Source organism: Oryza brachyantha, chromosome 5, assembly GCF_000231095.2.
Source record: "Oryza brachyantha chromosome 5, ObraRS2, whole genome shotgun sequence".
Classification (NCBI taxonomy): Eukaryota; Viridiplantae; Streptophyta; class Magnoliopsida; order Poales; family Poaceae; genus Oryza; species Oryza brachyantha.
The window spans coordinates 18830348-18849690 of NC_023167.2; the positions used below are offsets into that span (position 1 = coordinate 18830348).

General features: G+C 44.7%; 3 protein-coding genes across 3 annotated transcripts; 1 reads left to right on the forward strand and 2 right to left on the reverse strand.

Annotated features, from left to right (window-relative positions):
- Positions 1–135: 135 nt before the first annotated feature.
- On the reverse strand, positions 136–1921 carry LOC102722859 (ras-related protein RABA1f). Its single transcript, XM_006654730.3, has 2 exons — positions 1471–1921; positions 136–900 (listed from the first exon to the last, which is right to left on the reverse strand). The coding sequence occupies exons 1-2, from the start codon at positions 1686–1688 to the stop codon at positions 468–470; spliced, it is 651 nt and encodes a 216-aa protein (XP_006654793.1). The 5' UTR covers positions 1689–1921; the 3' UTR covers positions 136–467.
- Positions 1922–8708: 6787 nt separating this feature from the next.
- LOC102707124 (WUSCHEL-related homeobox 12-like) lies at positions 8709–14275 on the forward strand. The gene is made up of 4 exons (XM_040524397.1): positions 8709–8901; positions 9036–10169; positions 13852–14111; positions 14243–14275. The coding sequence occupies exons 1-4, from the start codon at positions 8709–8711 to the stop codon at positions 14273–14275; spliced, it is 1620 nt and encodes a 539-aa protein (XP_040380331.1).
- A 2892-nt stretch (positions 14276–17167) lies between these two features.
- On the reverse strand, positions 17168–17995 carry LOC102707403 (ethylene-responsive transcription factor ERF094-like). Its single transcript, XM_006655527.1, has one exon. The coding sequence runs from the start codon at positions 17993–17995 to the stop codon at positions 17168–17170; it is 828 nt and encodes a 275-aa protein (XP_006655590.1).
- Between the last annotated feature and the right edge of the window lie 1348 nt (positions 17996–19343).

Here is a 19343-nt window from a genome sequence, read left to right on the forward strand (position 1 = left end):
GGTTTGATTCCTCAAACCAGACAGCATCCTATAGAGTTTTGACTGATCAATGGCAAGTATTACGAATACAACACAATGCAAAGCACGAGAGATGGGTAAACGACAGCAGCAAAACTTCATGAATGGCAGTCTAGCTATCAGTAGAGGAAAATATATATATAATCAATGAACTGTGCTAGTGAAAAAAAATAGACAGCAACATACAAATAAATCACGGTCAAACCATAATAGAAGCAAACAAATGGCCTGTGAAAATCTGATGGCCTCACAAGTCACAATTTCATATCCCTAAACTATACCGGCAAGATTATGTCCTGAATGAATTAATATATCAAATGGCAAAACGAAGGAGACACTTCGCAACACATGAATACAGATAAGGTCTATGATTGCAATAACATCCTGTGTCCTACCGCATAGTATCAACGAACCATCTCAGTATCTCCATGTCTGTCAAGTCCTTTGATCTACGATGAACAACAAGCAGTTTTTTTCACGGCTGAGACATCATCTTTGCCACCAACGTTGATAGTCTGCCCCTTTGGAGGTGCAGCAGGATCATCGCCAATGTCAAGAGCTTTCTTGCTCACAACATGGTATATCTGGGTGAGCACTTCAGTGAAAGCATTCTCTACATTCATTGACTCCAGGGCAGACGTCTCCATGAAGAAAGTGTTCTCTTTCTCAGCAAATGCTTTAGCATCCTCGGTCGAGACAGCTCTAAGGTGGCGCAAATCCGCCTTGTTCCCCACAAGCATGATCACGATGTTGGCATCCGTGTGATCCTTGAGCTCCCTCATCCACCTCTCCACATTTTCAAAGGTGACATGTCGTGTGACATCATAGACAACGAGTGCCCCTACTGCTCCACGATAGTATGCACTTGTGATAGCCCGGTATCTACAGAAGCAACACGAAATAATGATCATTTGCTGTGCATGGACTAGTTAATAAATAGCAAAAGCACATGAAAACAACATTCCATCAAGCACAGGGGGTGATAATTTGCTACATATCTACACCCTCAGTCCTTTCTTTTTTAAAAAAAAGTGTCCTCAATCTGCACAATTCCAAACTCCATGACAAATTGACAATCAAGATGTCACTGCTTAACATACTGTATGCCAAATTGCCAATGCCTGGTCCTACACGATCTTTGCCAACCATATAGCTTACAGCTAAAAATGTCATTGTCATAGCCTCGCACATTTTGGGGTGCAACCAAGGAAGTATGAATTGAGAAAAAAAAAAGCGAAATTATCACTGAATCATATGGTCTAGATGCCATTTCTGAACCTACACGGATCTGATGAAGTGAATCATATGGATGGGCGTGGCAATTAATTGTCACCAAATCAGAGATCCACACGAGAGAAATCTACTAATCGCTAACGAATGTTCTTAATCTAACAAGCAGAAGAAGATCAATGGGGGCTCCCTGGGCAACGGCGGATCTGGAGGGGAAGCTACCTCTCTTGTCCGGCGGTGTCCCAGATCTGAGCCTTGACGACCTTGTCGTCGACGTGGATGCTGCGGGTGGCGAACTCGACGCCGATGGTGGACTTGGACTCGAGGCTGAACTCGTTGCGCGTGAACCGCGACAGGAGGTTCGACTTCCCCACGCCGGAGTCCCCGATGAGCACCACCTTGAAGAGGTAGTCATAGTCGTCGTCCGCCCTGTACGCCATCGCCCGGCAGGCCCGGCCTCTCTCTCTCTCTCACTCGTTCCCCCCTCTTCCTTCTCGCCGCCGGCGGGCGGGACACCGGCGCGCGCACGCAGCGAGGGGCGGAGCCGAAGGGGAGGAGGAGGAGCGCGGATGGGATGGGAGCAAGGGCGGAGAGCGTTTTTCGCACGCGGACGCGGGGTGGCTTGCTGCTGCTGCGGCTCGATCGATCTGTCTTCGGTTTCTCCCCCGAGTTTTTGTGCGCGAATGGGTCGTGATCGTGTCGTGTGCGGACGCGGGGTTGGGCTCCTGGCGTTAGTCGCGCGCACGTCGATCGACGCGGGTGCGGAAAATATCACGCCAAGCACGCCTCGTTTCGGTGCATTTTGGGGCGTTTTTTTTTTTGTCCCCTGTGCAACGTTACGTTGCGGGCGGAGGGATGCTCGAAATCACAGCAAAAACGGCTCATTTGGGGTCATTTCGGGCGATTTTTGCAGTATATGTTTGGTTTGGAGACGAGATAGGATATGTTACTTATATTTCGGTACTTTTAACATTGGGTGATTCAAGTGTATGTCTAGAATAAGAGATAATATTATAGTATTTTTAAAAATGAGTTAGTATGAAATATCATGAGAGATATGAAGTGGGTTGGGTTGGCCCAGCATATTTTAGAAATAAATTTATCCTAAATCTCGAATAAATATTTTTCTCAAGATATGATTATGTTCTACATGCATGATTCCAAGCCACTCACTGTCAAAAGAAGGATAGTTCCACCCCAGCCCATTCAAAGACGCCCGTATTGTTTCCAAGATAAATTAACCCGGCCGTCGTCGTGCATGTCCCATCCATCCTCGTCCATCCAACCAAACAAAAAATTGGATCATACCTTCCATCTAACCAAATATAAAACTGAATCACCATATCCCTAAAAATATTGATGGTCATATCTTATCCCACCTTGACCATCAACCAAACGCACCCTAACTGGCTCTCTTAGTCACCACGTAAGTAAATTTGGCGATGTGAAGGAAAGAGAGGGAAGTAGAGAGAAAAACTATTGTCATGCATGGCAACGGTTAGAGTCGACTCTTAGCATTTATTAAAAGAAACTTTTTACATGGGAATGTATAAAAAGGAAACTAGCTTAATAAAAAATATTTTATTGCATTAATGAAGAAACCACGCCTGACTCAACGTATCATTTTAAAATAGACTTTTGTTACTGACGTGGCTTAAGTAGAGCCCACAATGGTTGAACATGTCCTAAGGATAAAAGATAAAAGATAAAATATTATTTAATAATATAAATGATGCAATTAGTTATTCTAAAGTTAAAATTCTATTTAGAAATGTGTGACTGCAAAAATTTAATAAAAAGATCTAAAAGTAATCCGGGTAAAAGAGTGGAGCGCTAGTAACAAATTTGCGAAGTGATAAGATGAGATCGAAATGCATCGGAAAAAAATTCGGTGGAGGAGGGCTCCAAACCTGTGCAGCTACGACCCTTTCCAGATGTATGACGCGTGGAGATCCAACGGCAGCATCTATCTTCTCGGCACCGCATTATTTTGCACGGGAGGCTATCGGCTCAACTTCTAGCTCGGCTCGGCTCGGCTCGGCTTCTAGATCGATGCAGCCTGCAGTTGTTCTGTTCAGTTCACGATCATTCCTCCTCACCCATGCCGCCTCCCGCTCCCCTCGCGTCGCTTTCCTCGCGCCGCTTCGCTCCCGCGTTCACCTCCGCCTTCGCATCCCATCGCACCCTCCCTTGCGCTTGCTTTTCCTCTCGCGAGCTCCATCGCTCGCATGCCCTCCGCCACTCCGCGCCTCCGCCTCCGCCTCCGGTAAAAACGAACGTGTTGCGCTAGCTGCTAGTCGCCGGGCAGCCGCGGACAGGCGGGCATGGACGCGAAGGCACCGCAGAAGCTGATGCGCCAGCGAGCTCGGCCCTCGACTCCTCTTTGCTGTGCTACTTCACGACACTACCTCCCGTAGAAAACAAACGCGATGTCTCTGACATGTGGGAGGAGGAGGCAAGGAGGAGTAGGCAGTGCCTCCAGTGATGTGAGAGAAGTGGACAGTGACGGCTCCGGCGACGAAAAGGAACAGAACAACCGTAGGCTAGATCGATCTGAAGCCGAGCCGAGCTGAAAGCTGAGCCGATGGCCTCCCGTGAAAAATAACGAAAATAACGTGGTGCCGAGTGGACCGTTAGATCACCACACGTCATACATCTGCAAGGGGCTGCAGCTGCACGGGATTGGAGCCCTCCTCCACCGAATTTTTTTCCAATGCATCAGGGAGAGAGAGGATCGAGTTCCGTGTGCTTGCATGTGGGCTCGCGCGTTCTCTGTTTTTCCATCCATGCAGCAAAGATGGTTTGATAAGATAATGGATATAGTACATATCATGTCACGCCACATGCTGTATGTGTATATATATACCACTAGTATAAAATGCTAAGCGGTTTCCGAAACGTATATATATATATGTCCATGTTTGTCCGGATATTTACTCAGGCCACACCGGCCATGTGGTGGTTAGCGGTTGATACTCTCTACTCGTATTTTCGTATTTAATTAATTTAGCTGGAGTAATATAATAAACTGCTGGCTCTAAAAAGAATTGGCATGTTATTTACTGTGAATATAATTAGCTCACACATAATATATATATATATAAAGTATTAATATATAGTCCACTTTATATACTGCATCTGGCTATAAATTATAAATTTGTAGGACTTTTTGGTTCTCTACTCTCGTTTCTCCTACACCCATATATAAATTCAATATGATAATTTTGAGATCGAGCCAGCTCTACATTTATTGTACTCGTTCCTCGCTTCCCTTCATCAACATATGAAGACGTATTCTACGGTTCACAGATTCAGTCGACATTAATAACTCGATGCAAGAGGTAGCGCTCTGTTTTGCCTCCCTCGGCGCACGAATTGACACAAAAAATGAAAATGTGTCACGTCTGGCACGGCAACAGGCAGAGAGAGGGTCGGTCGTCGCAGCAGGGAGGGAGGGAGATTCCCGACGCGCGATATATCGATGCATCATGCATGGCTTGAATGGGCTGGGTTGGTCGTTCCTTCGTCCCGACGTGCCCCGCCCCAAATCCCCATGGCCTTACGTCCTGGTCCCCCAAAAGGCAGGAGAAGAATGCCCTCCCCATTCGTGTCTCGCCCAAAGGAGGCAATGCCTGTCAGTGTCGCTCTGGAAACTGGCACGCTTCGTTGCATTGCATGCATGCTGCCGCAATAAACCTAACTCCGTTCTCATACTTCAAGTATTTAGATTAAGATTGAAAAAATATATACTTCATTATTCTAAAATATAATCATTTTTACTATTTAAACCATGTGATAAAATATAAACATTTGTAGTCTTATTTATAGTATTGAGTATTCTAACGATCATTTATTATTCAATATTATTCTTATTTTATCCTCCACCTCTACTACCCTCATTCCTCATTATTAAAAGTTACCGTAGGTTTTTCTCCTCGATGGTAATATCTACTAAATAATTTTAAAAATAATTATATTTTGGGATGGAGACAGTGATATCTATTAATGAAATGAGAAGAAAAAATAAATAAATATAGATTGATATAAAAATAGGAGTACTATAAATAATACTTATATTTTAGTATAAAATTTAAATTACTTATAATTTTTGAAACAAAATGACAGTAACCCACTAGCCCTGTGTTTCCTGTTTCTGGTCGACGGCGACGGTTGAGCAACACCGCTTGACAGTCGTTGGCCGGGCAGCCAAGGCCATCCAGCCCAACTCCAACTCGATCGGTGGTGCACAATTAAAGCATGGATGAACTGCCGTGCAAATAAAAAGTAAAGAGAGATGAGAGAGAGAGTGACAGAAGTAGCCATGCATCACGATGGTTAGGCTAGCTACCGAGCCAAACGTGCACGTGCACGTGCGCACGCACACCCCACCCGCGCGTGTCGCATCCACCTCGAGTCAATGCCAGCTAGCTGCAAGACACGCCACGCACACGTACGTGCGTGCGTGCGTGCGCACCGGTGCCCCCGAATCTCGCTAGCTGCCTCGATCTCTCGCTACGACCCCAGCCAGAAGATCGAAGGCGGTCGTCGTCGTCGCCGTGCTCGTGCAGTCGTGCGTGCGTCATCTCTCTCCCCCTCCGCGCGCGGCCGGCTTGCTTCCCTCCTCCTCTCGAGCAAACGACACGTACGCGCGCGCGCGCGATCCGGCGCCCTGATCAGCTCCGGGTTTCCCTCGGCTCGTAGCCAACCCTCCCGGCGTCATTTACTACCTCCTCCCTCCCTCCCTCCCCGCTGCATGCAGTCGATCGATCGAGCGATCACTGACATGTGGGTTCCATGCATTCTCATGCATATTATGTTAGTGGTAGCAATGGCACGTACTGTCGTTATGGTAGTGAAAGGGGATATGAATCCGCGGGATGCATATGGAGCCCGGCCTGCATGCCCGGCACTTCTCCCGGCCGGCCGTTAGTTCTTCTGCATCGATCCATGGATTCATATGATCTCTCTCTCTCTCTCTCTTCTCTCTCTCTCTCTCTCGCGTTGCCATTTAATATAGTACCAACAAGAAACCATCCGGCGTACAGCTGCGAGCGAGCGTGCGTGCGTGCGTTGATGACTTGCGGCGTACGTGCGAGAGGAAGCTAGCTGGCCGGGGTTGCTAGAACCCTATCTATCTCGATCGGTCTCCGTCTGCGGCGGATGAGGAATTAGAGGAGAGAAATGGTAGGATCGATCGGATGGGATCATGGATCGATACTGACGCTGCGTGCTCATGATCTCGAATTGTTCGCACTAGACTCGATCGGGACGTACGTACCAGTAGTCATTTCAATGCATCACAAGTACGGTAAATTCATCGTCATATATCGATCGAGTTTACACATATCTCCAAGAGTTGGATGGAATTTATAAGGGAAAGTCCCTCTCGTCTGTTTGCTGGCTCAGAGCAAACTCAACAGCCTCGTAATTAACCAAAATTTAAATTTTAAGTTATATATAATCATATAGTTGATTTTAGGGCCATCTTTATCGTATCTTGTTTTTAGCATTAGCTATTTAACCGAGGATAAAACATGTATACCACATATGTCTAGATAATCATTTTTAGCTCGTCTTGTAATGCCAATACAAAACTAAAACTAAAGAAATTGTAGGGATGTTCACTTTAGCAAACACCATTGCATGTATCTATCCCCACCTTTTCAAAACATTTATCTCACATATTGTCAAACTGCAATGCATATCAAATAGCTTATCAAGTAATATGTGGCAGATAAAGTATAATTGCTCTAAAGATAAAATATTATGTGGCAAATAAAGATGAAACATAAAAGTTTTAACCATAATTAATTATTTTACTCCATTCATTTTTTTACGGATTGTCAACAATAGCTTATCCAATAAGAGCCATTTGACGTAACAGACTACTCATACATGTGCTATTTATAGCCATCTCAAAAAGGTTTTTTTTTTGGCTCATTTTTCAACAATACTCTCGGTACTCCTGACATTTAATTGTCCCAAACATAACTATATCTACACCAATTCTCTTGTCTTAACCAATTACAAACATCCTATCTTACTTTCGTCTATCTCTAGCTAAAAACTAGTATAAATATGTCTATATTTGAGGACTATGGAGTATTAATATATAGTAATCAACCAGTCACAGCGTACCGAGGACTGTATATATGAACAGTACGAAAAAGTGATACTCCATCCGTTTCAGATTAGAAGTCATTTTGACTTTAGTCAAAATCGAACTACTCCAAGTTTATAAAAAAAATGTAGTAACATTTTAACCCAACTAAGACAGGTATATTATGTCTACAAATTTGATCACACTTTTTGATTTTGACGAAAGTTAAACACTTATAATCTGAAATAGAGACAATACTTGATCGATGGAGGGGCACAAACCGTGACACAAACAAAATGAGCTGGACAAATCTATGAAATTATGAGTCATGCTTAAAGTTTTGTTAGTAACAAATTAAATCAAATCATAACAAAATAGTTAATAAATTTTAGAATAAGTCAAATAGTTAAACATACGTATAGAAGCCAATGATGCTAAATAAAAAAAACAGTGGGACAGTTGGTTAATCACTAGGGCCTCCTGATATTCTCCGACGCAAAAGTACTGGTACTAATAGAAGGCCAGGCAGAAAGTCACTTGCATTGTCTTCCTTGCTTGACGAACTGGACGAATCAATCACACCTAGTGTACTTCCCTACCTGATAGCCACCAAGCTGCCAACAGTGTAGGCAGGAAATGCTTGTGTCCATACATGATCAAAAAAATTTTTACACTGGATCCTTTTCTAATTAGCCTTCACTCTCCACAGTCGACCACATGTACCATATGCAACAAGATTCACCACCCTTTTAATCTGCGATATCTCATCAGCCATCACCGATCATCACTATAGACTCTGTTTAGGGAGCTTCTTATAACTGTTTTTTTTTTCAAAAACTGTTTCTACCAGAAGTTGTCCCAAACGATCCACAGCTTATGAGAATTTAAAAAATAAATTAAGAATCCAGAAGCTAGGTTTAAGAGTTTTCTCATATTCTCATAAATTAGTTACCAAATAGCTGTTCTCCCAGCTGTTGCATGCACAACAGCGCAAGTAGTCCAAGGGAGCAAAACAAAAGGAAGGAGAGGGGAGGAGAGTGATGGCATTAACTGTGCTGTGTAACTCTGCACAAATGTACTGGGGTAGGTGAGGCCATTATAAGCTTAGCAGCAGCAGCAGCTGCTGCTGCAGAGAGAGACAGGAACAGGAAGAAGAAGAGTAGAGAGCGCCATAGCTAGATCCATAGGGTTCTTTTCTTCATCCACACTGTTCCTCTACAGACTTCAGAGATCAGCCCAGCCGCAGCTGTAGAAGACACACACCCCTACCCACTCTCATCATCTCGCCATCATCCATCTGAATCGATCGTTCGTTCGTTTGGTTGGTTGCAAGCAGAGGATTGTGGAGGCAGCAGCGAGCATGGCCTCACCGAACAGGCACTGGCCGAGCATGTTCAGGTCCAATCTTGCCTGCAACATCCGCCAGCTGCAGCAGCAGCCTGACATGAACGGCAACGGCAGCGGCGGCGGCGGTGGCAGCTCGTCCCCTTCCCTCTTCCTGTCACCTTCACCCCCCGTTGCAACCAGCGGCAAGCCTTCTTTGATCTCCTCAGGTATACGCATGCATGTCACTGTTCAGTTCTAGGCTAGGTTTAGCTGCATGAGCTAGCTGGTTAATTAGGGTTTCTTGAGGAGTTCTTGGTTATTTGATGGGTGTTTGTTTAATTTGTTTGGTGTGTGCGCGCAGGCTGCGAGGAGGGGACGAGGAATCCGGAGCCGAAGCCGCGGTGGAACCCGCGGCCGGAGCAGATCAGGATCCTGGAGGGGATCTTCAACTCCGGCATGGTGAACCCGCCGCGCGACGAGATCCGCCGCATCCGCCTGCAGCTGCAGGAGTACGGCCAGGTTGGCGACGCCAACGTCTTTTACTGGTTCCAGAACCGCAAGTCCCGCACCAAGAACAAGCTACGCGCCGCCGGCCAGCTGCCGCTGCCGCAGCACGGCCGTGCCGCCCTGGCGCGCGCGTGCGTTGCGCCGCCGGCGCCGACGACCTCGACGACGAACAGCCCTGCTGCTGCGGCGCTTGCCCCCGTGACGCCGCCGCGGCATCTCCTCGCCGCCCCGGGCATCGTCGCGCCCACCTCCTCGTCCTCCTCCTCCTCCGACCGCTCCTCAGGATCCAGCAAGTCGGTGAAACCATCTGCCGCGCTGACGTCAGCCGCAGCGGCGGCCCAGGCCGGGATGCTGCCGGCGGCCACATCCATAGACCTTTTCTCGGTGGCCCCGACGCCGACGCTGCCCGCATGCCAGCTCTACTACCATAGCCAACCTACGCTGACGCATACACCTCTGGCACGTGATCATCAGCTCACCTCACCGGAGTCGACGTCACTCCTCCTGCAGTGGCCGCCAGGCCAGTACATGCCGGCGACGGAGCTCGGCGGCGTCCTCGGCTCCCACGGGCACAATCCGGCGGTCACCCACCACCAACCATCAATCTCCCCGGGCGTGCTCCTTGCAGGCCTATGCAACGAAGCACTAGGGCAAGAAATCATGGACGACATGAGCTGCTCCAAGCAGGGGTTCGGCCATTACATGGACATGAGCTGCACCGAGCTGAGCAGCAAAACCGACGCGGTGAGCACCGTGATTAGGGACGACGAGAAGGCGAGGCTGGGGTTACTGCCCTACGGCGTCGGTGTCACTGCGTCTGCAACCGATCCGGCGCCACGCCATCATCACCACCACCACCACCATCACCTTGCCTCTCCTGTGCATGCTGCTGTTGCCGCTGCAGATGCTCCATTCACCACCACTGCTGCTGCGACGCCAAGCAGCAACGTCGTCGCCAGCAACTCTGCACTCGCCGATCAGTTGCAAGGTATGTCATCACCATGTTCATGCATGCAACGTATGCCTGCAAAAAAAACAAGTTCATTTGGAGCTAGCTACCCCATAGCACATTCAGGATCTTGTTGCAAGTAGTACTACTCTTGCATTCATGCTAGCCATAGCTTTGTCTGCTCCCTGTTTTGTTGGTTATCATATGCATGGATGGATATGATGCTGCATTGTTCATGCTTGTAAGCATGTGCATAGAAGTGTCTCCTCATGGGGGTCACCAAGCTCGATCAGCTCGTGCATGAAATGTTGTGCGTGCATGCATGGCCGGCCATGGCCTGTCTCGATCTACCAGCTGCAACCTTGGCTCTAGCAAGCTTTGGCATCAATGGAGGAAAAAGTAGAGTACTCTTGCCGTCTCTGATGATACGAGTAATGGCTAGAGACAGGGCAACGGCGTGTCCTTTTGTGTGTTAGCTTGAATAGTTGCATCGGATTGGGTTTGCACACTGCATCGCATGCATACAGCCAGCAGCGTATATATGTGTGTACTACACGGTTGGCTCCAATCTCGATCTCCCAATCACATCGGATGCCAACAGCTACATGTACGCATGGATGGTGCAGGCAATGAGACAAGGTTAGGCTATGTAAAATCTCCTGTGCATGCACCGATCTTGTCATGCTATATGCATATGCTAGCTGTTGATGCAAAGAGGGACATTTCCATGACAGAGGGGTAGGGGGAAACTTGGCAGCTTGTTTCCATGCTTGCGTAGGCTGTTGAGACTAGCATAATAAGTTCAGTCTTCATAACATAGTTATCAAGACTGTAAACTAGATAATCAAACGAGATAAGTTTTATGGGGATGAAACCCCTCTATTATCTCATAAAACCCTCTCATTTAATGACACTGCCAAGTCAGCAGTTTTACTGATATGACACTCTATTTAATGCGCATGACACCCCATAAAACATACATTGAGACTGGTCCTGCTTAAGTGCTAAAAACTGTGAGCTGTTCTCACCCCCCCCCCCCCCCCCCCCCAAGAAGGACAAATGATGCATGGTTTCATAAGACAGAGTACTTGGTGGTTCAATTTTTTGATGGGAAAACATCACATCTATCATGCATATACTCCCTCCATCCACAAATACTCCTATAAAGGATTTTGGTCCTTCCCACTCATATATCTAAAAACTAAAAAAAATATCACATTAGGACACTGTAAAGAGAATCTATTTTGAATTTTACAACTAATTATAGGTTTTCGTTGGCAAGTTTTTTTAAGATAGAATGTCAAGTGGTCCCATATGTTAGAATTTGTGGGGAGTTAGTTCCCACCAACATCATTAATCTCTTTTATAGTACTAGTATAGAAAAGGGATGGGCTATCTCCGTCCTAAAATATAGATATTTCTAAATTATTTAGCATAGAGAAATGTTCAGAAAAAATATTATGATGCTCTTAATAAACGAGTAACGGATATGGGGTGGGAGGATTTGTGTGCTTAAAATGGAAAGAATTTTAAATGAAAAGTGATTGATGCAATAAGTAAAAATGCCAATAGTGTCATAAAAGATTACATTTGGTACCAGATTTAAATTGCAGAAATACTTATATTTTGAAACATATGGATCAGTAAGTGATCTTACCCCTAAACAACTCTCGTTGATTATATATAACACACATTTAGAGTATATTGGAGTGATATTGTAGCCTCTTAACACCTCTGAAGTAACATAAAATTATTCCTCATGATATCACTATGCCTACAAATATTCGAAGCTATACATAAACATAAGGGCATCTAGCATATGAAACTTGTCAACAAATATAGGAACCTCTTGAGTACTATTTTCTCCGCCCAGCCAGCTCTTATTTAATTTCATCCAATCCTAATTCCAACGATATATCTATAAATCCCTCATTTAACAAGCGGTATCAAGTATTTTCATCTCATCTTTTCTCTTTTACTTATGTTTTTAAACCAAAATTTGAATTTTCAATCTTAAATTTAGTGTTGATTTTGAGGATTTTTCACGAGAGTTTATTTTTCAGACTTGTCTTTTATATCAGTAAGAATACATATATATATATATATAAAGTATTCATAAATTATTTTTTATTTACAAATATATTATTTGACTTTTTTATGCAATTCAATCACCCTCCTAGTATATTTCTTACTATAATTTAAAAATCTTACCGGAGTATTTGTGGTGAGAGGGAAAGAGAGTACAGATAAAAGTAACCAAGAAGTAGCCAGAGAAAAGAGTCGTGACCATTTAACAAGACGCGAGAAAATAATCATCATGAGAACCGAAAAGAGCATCGACCAACAGTGCAGTAGCTAGGTCTGGGACGTGGATCGAGATCATAAATGGCGCCCCTTGTATGGTCACGTCGCAGTGCTTCTTTTCAAGAGGGAGGGAGGCCGGGTTGGGTTGGGTAAAAGGATCGAGGGCCTTTGATCAATTTGCATGCGTACGTTGTTGAAAAGATTGAGGGCGACGCTAGCTGCTCAATCGAAAAAATCCTCCTCTCTTGCTGCTCGATCTCCAAGCCAAAGCACTTGACTTGAAAGTTTGAAAGACTTGGAAATTGAAAGCTGCTATGCTAGCTCGATCAGTAGTACTAGTAGCAGCTCTATCTTTCAGGGCGTTTCTTCCGAGATTGGACGTGTGCATGGCAAACCTTCTTCTCAAAAAGATGCTTTCAACGTCGATGCCTCTGATCTTGACTCCCCTGGCCTGGCTTGGATTTCCGCATGCATAGATATTTGCAGAGGTTTGAATAGGTTTAGCAGACATGACTTTCTGCGTGTAGAGATTATTGCAAGTTTGATTGTTTGTTTGAATTCGTTTTCCACGTATCAATAATATAATCATTTCTGGATTATTTATAAAAGAGCACATCTATTTCATAATAAATTGATTTCTGAAATTCAAATTTATCCATTACAAGTATATTGTGGACTACTGGTTATCATATCGATCATCTCATACTTAAATTTCTTTCCATTTAACGCCACATCTCTCACACTTCGTACCATTTTCTTAATTAATGAGGGATATTAAGTTATTTATTCTTCACACTAATCTATAGTTGTAGAAATGCAATTATATTGAGATGAATGGAGCATACTAAGATTTGGTCAAAAAATAACTTATTTGATCATTCCAGCGATCAAATTTTGAATTTTGAATTGCTTAATTTTTCCAAAGCACCTAATCGGTTGTAGAAACAGGGAAATCATATAAGACCCTGTTTATTTCAGCTTGGGACTATTATAATCTAGATTATTAGGAGTAAGCTGAAAGAAACAAACAACTTATTGAAATATCTTATTATAATCTGGAGCCCAACTTATTATAATCTAATAAGATTACTTAGATGAGTTTTTTCTAGCTTATTGGGTGAAAAATTACCCACCATGCCACCCCGCTGCCTCTTTAGACTTACAAACCTAATAATCTAGGCTATAATAATATAGAAAAAAGAAACAACTCATAGTTTATTCTACTGCATATTATAATAATCTAGCTTATAATAATCTAACTTAATAATCTAGATTATAATAATCTTAAGCCGAAAGAAACAGGGCCTAAATCACCGCACGATGTTTATATTATGTTAACATTTCGAATCATTGAAATTCTTATATTTTGGAACGGACGGTCAACTAAATTTGGTTTGTAAACTATTACGAGGTGCAGGGCTGTTGGATGCTGGGTTGCTGCAGGGAGGGGCGCCGCCGCCGCTACCCTCGGCGACGGTGGTGGTGGTGAGCCGTGACGCCCTGACGATGGGCACGAAGACCACGAGCTATAGCTTCCCGGCGATGATGCACCTCAACGTGAAGATGTTCGGCGAGGCGGCCGTGCTGGTGCGCAACAGCGGCGAGACGGTGCTCGTCGACAACTCCGGCGTCACCGTTGAGCCGCTGCAGCAGGGTGCGACCTACTACGCAGTGCTGGTATATACACAATAAATCTCATAGCTGCGTTCATGAAATATCATAGTTCAAATAATCGAATTAATTTATTAACTAGCATTTCTCGAGTTAATCTGTGGTCCTTTTTTTTATTACGTTTCTTATATATGCAGGCGACCGAGGACGTTGTGCAGTGGAGTACGTAATTAAGCCGTCTGAAATTTGGCACTGTTGATGCCGGTTGCGATCGATCGAATCGTGTCGTCTAAAGTTTATTTTCTCCGTAGCGTTGGTAGCTATAGCTAGCTAGCTTCATTTCTGTTACTTTCCTTCAGTTTGTGCCTAGCTAGCTAATGTACTCACTGTCGTGTATTGTGTTTTGCTCGTCCGATATCCAAACAGTTAGCACAGTACTACGTATGTTCGTTTTAATTTTGATGCAATAAGCATGCCACATCGATTGAGATAATCCCAATGAACTGCTATCGAGTTCTGAACTCTGAACAGTCGTGTTATGCTCTCATTTGATGCAATGATCATGCAAAGTGCTACTGAAATCAAGAACATATGCACGGTCAGAGAGAGGAGCCGAGCTAGGCAGGGCAGCAGCAGGAGGGGAAGCAAAACAAGGTATGGTCTGCAGGGCGCATGCATGCATGCAGGGGAGGAGAGGCGGCCAGGATCGAGAGCCTTTTCGCGGACTTGAATGCAAGCGCGCGCGGCCGGCTTTTGCACTGTGCATGGACGCAGGGGAAACAATGGCACACGTTTCGTGTTGGCAGAGGCTTCTCCCGTACTGTGCTCCTGCGTGCGTGCGTGCTCGTTTCTCTGCTAGCTTCACAAGCGAGCAGGCAGGCACAGGCACAGGCACAGACAGGCCAGCCGCGTCCGTCTCTGTGTTCATCAATCACTCGCTACCTCGCTGCCTGCCTGCCAGAATCAAAAGGGCAGGTTTGTCGTCAAAAGGAAGTTAGCATGAGCGTGTGTGTAGCGGTGTAGGTCATTTGTGTCGTAGATCTTTTTTTTTTTTTGGCGTCTACTTCATGCTTGAACTTTCCATAGCACTATAAACTCGATATGAATATAGAAAATCTGGTTAAAATATCAATGGCGGAGCTATTGTGCCGGTCAGCCGGTGCCCTGGCTTCGACGGGTAGATACCGCATGCGTATACAGTAGGTATTGCACCCTCCGGTTGAAAATCTTCTTGTCTAACAAATTGTGAAGGAATTTTTTGGATGGGTGGTGTCGATGGCATTTTCAAGTCTCCTCTTTGGAGGCAACTTATGGAAAGTTCAGGCATTGCTTAGTAGTATGTTTCTTGTCCTCCCCATCTCTAACCCGTGATCCTGTCATGTTTGGGTGGCTGCGATTGTTAATTTGTTATGGTCGTGCGGCTGATGGTAACTGTCGCGCATAGTGGTGACAAGTTTGGTACTAGTTCATGCATCATTGGATGTGTTATTTTTCAGACAAAAGAAATTATCTATTTTTTAGTTATTTAGGGCAGCTCTAATGTGCATGCTAAGAAGGTGCCAAGAAGATAGAGAAATAAACATAAGAGGTGTTATACATTAGAGTAAAGGTGCTAGCTTAGAATTTGAAAGCACTGTAGCTTCTTTTAGCACCTGGTGCCAAGGACTTTTTGCGAGAGAGTTAATGCTACTACTGTACTACGTACCAAGTATATCTACCAAATATTTCTATAATCCATAGGACTCATCTTAGTATGGACTATAAGATTTTATACATTAGAGCAATATTGAGCTATGGTGCTAATGACTGACTTGTCCTCCCTAGCGAATTCTAGAGAACTAAATACTAAAGTTGCCCTTAGTGATATAAACAATAAAATTAAATACTATAAAGTTAAACTTTTATTTTAACTAATATAAGATAATAAACTTTCTTTATATTTTTTTTCAAAACACATTTTATTTAATAATTTAAAAATTGTGAGCGTGAAAACTGAGCAATAATCTAGGGATAAGATGGTAAAGAAACGCAACCATCGTTGTTGAGTTGTAGACTGATGGTGTGTGTTTTTCTCATTTGTTTTTTCGTGGTAGCTTTGTACCGTTATAGTAGTATGAAACATCGATTCGTTCGGTACGGTGAAACAAAAAACTGATTATGAACGGTCGAACAAATTGACAAGGTACTACGTTTTATATTGTGTTGTATGGTACTATGGTAGCACTCGTACGAATTGAGATCCGATATAGTTCTAATGTCAACTGCATGTTAAGGATTGCACACAATCTCAACCGTTTATAGTATTTTTTTCGCATGAACAGTGCCATGAAATTTTTGGACTATTGGATTAGGATCAAACAACTATAGTGTGTAGACTGCATGGGATCAAAATGCCACTCGTGCTTATATCTAAAGTACAATTCCAGCTTCTATATTCATTTCCAGTGGGCTGTAAAATGCACATACCTGTAAAAAACAATCAATAAGTGCTAAGCCCATCTGGAAAGCCCGATTCATTGTGAGAATCTGGCCTAATCCCCAGGAAACCAATTCGAACCGCTGTGGACTGGGCCGGTATCCAAGCAGTCATCGAGCCTTCCAAATGAGCCGTTAGTCTACAGGACTTTCAGTTCAGACTTAAAGCCTAGCTAGCTATAGCTACATATCATCTAGCTTACCTCTAAGTGAACTCGCGGAAGAATGAGGTGGTATTTAGTTTGCAAAAAAAATTTATAAAAACATCACATCAAGTTTTCGAATATATATTTGAAGTATTAAACGTAATCTAATTACAAAACAAATTTCAGATTCCGGCTGAAAACCGCGAGACCAATTTTTTGAGTCTAATTAATCTGTCATTAGCACATGTTGGTTACTATAGCACTTATGGTTAATCTCTTTCTAATTAGGCTCAAAAGATTCATCTTAAGATTTCTTCCATAACTGTACAATTAGTTTTTTGGTTTATCTATGTTTAATGCTTTATTTAAGTGTTAAAGATTTAATGTGATGTTTTTAGAAAAAAATTTAGGAATAAACAAGGACGTATCAGTGACCGTAACGTCACTCATATAATGACATAATAATATTGGATTCAAATCTATAGCTACTCGCTCGCCCTCTCACACAAGAGGCGGGAACAAGTAATCCCAGTACTCACCACCGATCTCATCGAAATCAATCGCTCCTGCGTCACCTGTCGAGCATTTTTGCGTTGAGATTTGGTCGCTTTCTGAAGCGAACGACAGCATCTGGTCACGGTTCGTCGCTGTGATCACGTCGGCGGCGAGGACGGCGCTTCTTGCTGCTGCCGAGTCGGTGGTGGTGTTTCTTCTCCTCTTGCGGCGCAGCACGCGGGTCGCCGTGGTCTGGTCGGAGCGGCCGGCGCGGAGCTCGCGCTCCAGGTGCCCCCGCACCGTGTCGAGCGGGAAGTTGAGGTGCGCGCGGTGGCCGCGCATGCGGAGCGCCGCCATGTCGTACGCCAGCGCCGCCTCGTCCGCCGTCGCGAACGTCCCGAGCCACACCCGCGCGCCTTTCCTCCGCGTGTCGCGTATCTCGGCGGCGAACTTGCCCCACGGCCGCCGCCTCACCCCGCGGTAGCTCTTGCACGCCGCCGCCGCCGACGACGACGTCGTCGTCCTGTTGACGACGATGACCTGGCGGTGGCCGTCTTGGTCCCCGGGCGAGGCGACGAGCTTTAGCTCGCCGGAGGAATCGGACGCGAGCGCCGGCCCGCTGAGCAGCTCGTCCCACTCCTGGGCACCCATGGATATCCACCTCCCCAGGCTCGGCAACCTCTGCAAGATCGCCGAATTCTCCTCCTCGCTGGCCATTGACACCACCGACGACGTCTTCGGGGTGCACCCTGTCATGATGCTAGCCCACACGTTCTCGAGTATGTTGCTCGTGTCACGAGGCTGATTGGAACCTGGTGCTGCTCCGATCGCCATGTCCGATCGAGCAAGCTAGCTCTGAAGATTTCTTCTTCTTCTTCTGAAGATTGCACGGTGCATTTGCACCCGGATATATATGCGTGTGTTCATCAAGGTGGTTGTGTCATAGCTGACAATGTCTGGATGGCCGCTTGCCGATTTCTGACAAAGCAAGTCAGCGCGTGTGGCTCATTTCGCAAGCCAGCTAAGCGAATGAGAGGGAGAATTCGCTGGCTCTGCAAATGAGTGAACCGGAATTCAATCGCCGCGCAAGATCTCTGCAGAAATCCAGGGATGTTCACGCGTGCATGGTATCTTGAGGTGGTTGATTTTGTGCTCTTTAAATTCATAATTTTTTTCCAGCTGGGTTGACCAGATGCATGGCTCTCATGCAATGCTTAGGTCAGCCCCAGACCCCCGGTATTAATTTCAGAGTTCAGATATCAATTAAGCTTTCACAAGGTTGATCTGCAAGTTGCAGGTGTTCTTGTTAATCCAGCATATTATTCAGAATGCACAAATACTTCTTTTGTCACAGAAAATGTATTTTTCATTCATTCGTGCCTTCATTTATGAAACTGGTGCAATTTTGAGCAGATGAATTACAGCAGGAAGAGACTTTAACACATTTTTACTCAAGTCGGTTCTGAAGAGAATTTGACCCATACATGCATTGCACAGTATTTTAATTCTTTGTCAGACTGTAATTGCACGGTTGTAGTACTATACTATTGGTTATGACATACAACATCCCCATCGATTCTACAAAAGAAGTAGTAAACAAGGGGCATTATATTCAGGAGTAAAGCATCTCCTTAATCAAATTGCTTAATGAACAAGGTAATCACCTAATGATTGGGTCATCACATCAGCAGAGAAGGGTTCCTTTCCTGAATCCAGTTGCTTAATCTGCTTCACGAAGCCATGCATGTTCATGCGTACTGCAGGCGCCGCTTGCATTCAGGCACAATAGCCACTTGTTTCTACAATTGCATCTGAATCGATCTGTGGGTCTTATCTTTGAACCCCCTATTATAAATTACTTATAAATTTATATAACCCTTACCTCACAAGTCAACTGGGCTGACAATATCACTCAATCTGAACACCGTCTTCAATTCTTCAGGCTATCATGCAAGTTGCTTTCTGACGAGACTGAACAGCTTAGTTTATCCGACTGCTTGATCTTGAAGCTAATTATGCTCTGCTTAGTTTATTAATCTGGAGTTGAGTTGGAACATTGAAGCAGTGTTCTTGAAGCCTGACTTTCTGGAGGAAATCGCGTATTCCATCGTTGCATTGCTCGTACGTTGGAGCAGAAAAATGTCACACAAATGATAAGATGCTTCTGGGTGCAGGGACTGAC

Excerpts from the sequence above, each read along its gene's own strand:
- LOC102707124 (XM_040524397.1), top strand. The coding sequence starts at position 8,709 with ATGGCCTCACCGAACAGGCACTGGCCGAGCATGTTCAGGTCCAATCTT. Across the intron at positions 8,902-9,035 it reads GCCTTCTTTGATCTCCTCAG|GCTGCGAGGAGGGGACGAGG; the intron begins GTATACGCATGC and ends GTGTGCGCGCAG. Across the intron at positions 10,170-13,851 it reads ACTCGCCGATCAGTTGCAAG|GGCTGTTGGATGCTGGGTTG; the intron begins GTATGTCATCAC and ends TACGAGGTGCAG.
- LOC102722859 (XM_006654730.3), bottom strand. The coding sequence starts at position 1,688 with ATGGCGTACAGGGCGGACGACGACTATGACTACCTCTTCAAGGTGGTG. Across the intron at positions 901-1,470 it reads GACACCGCCGGACAAGAGAG|ATACCGGGCTATCACAAGTG; the intron begins GTAGCTTCCCCT and ends TTGCTTCTGTAG.
- LOC102707403 (XM_006655527.1), bottom strand. The coding sequence starts at position 17,995 with ATGGCGATCGGAGCAGCACCAGGTTCCAATCAGCCTCGTGACACGAGC.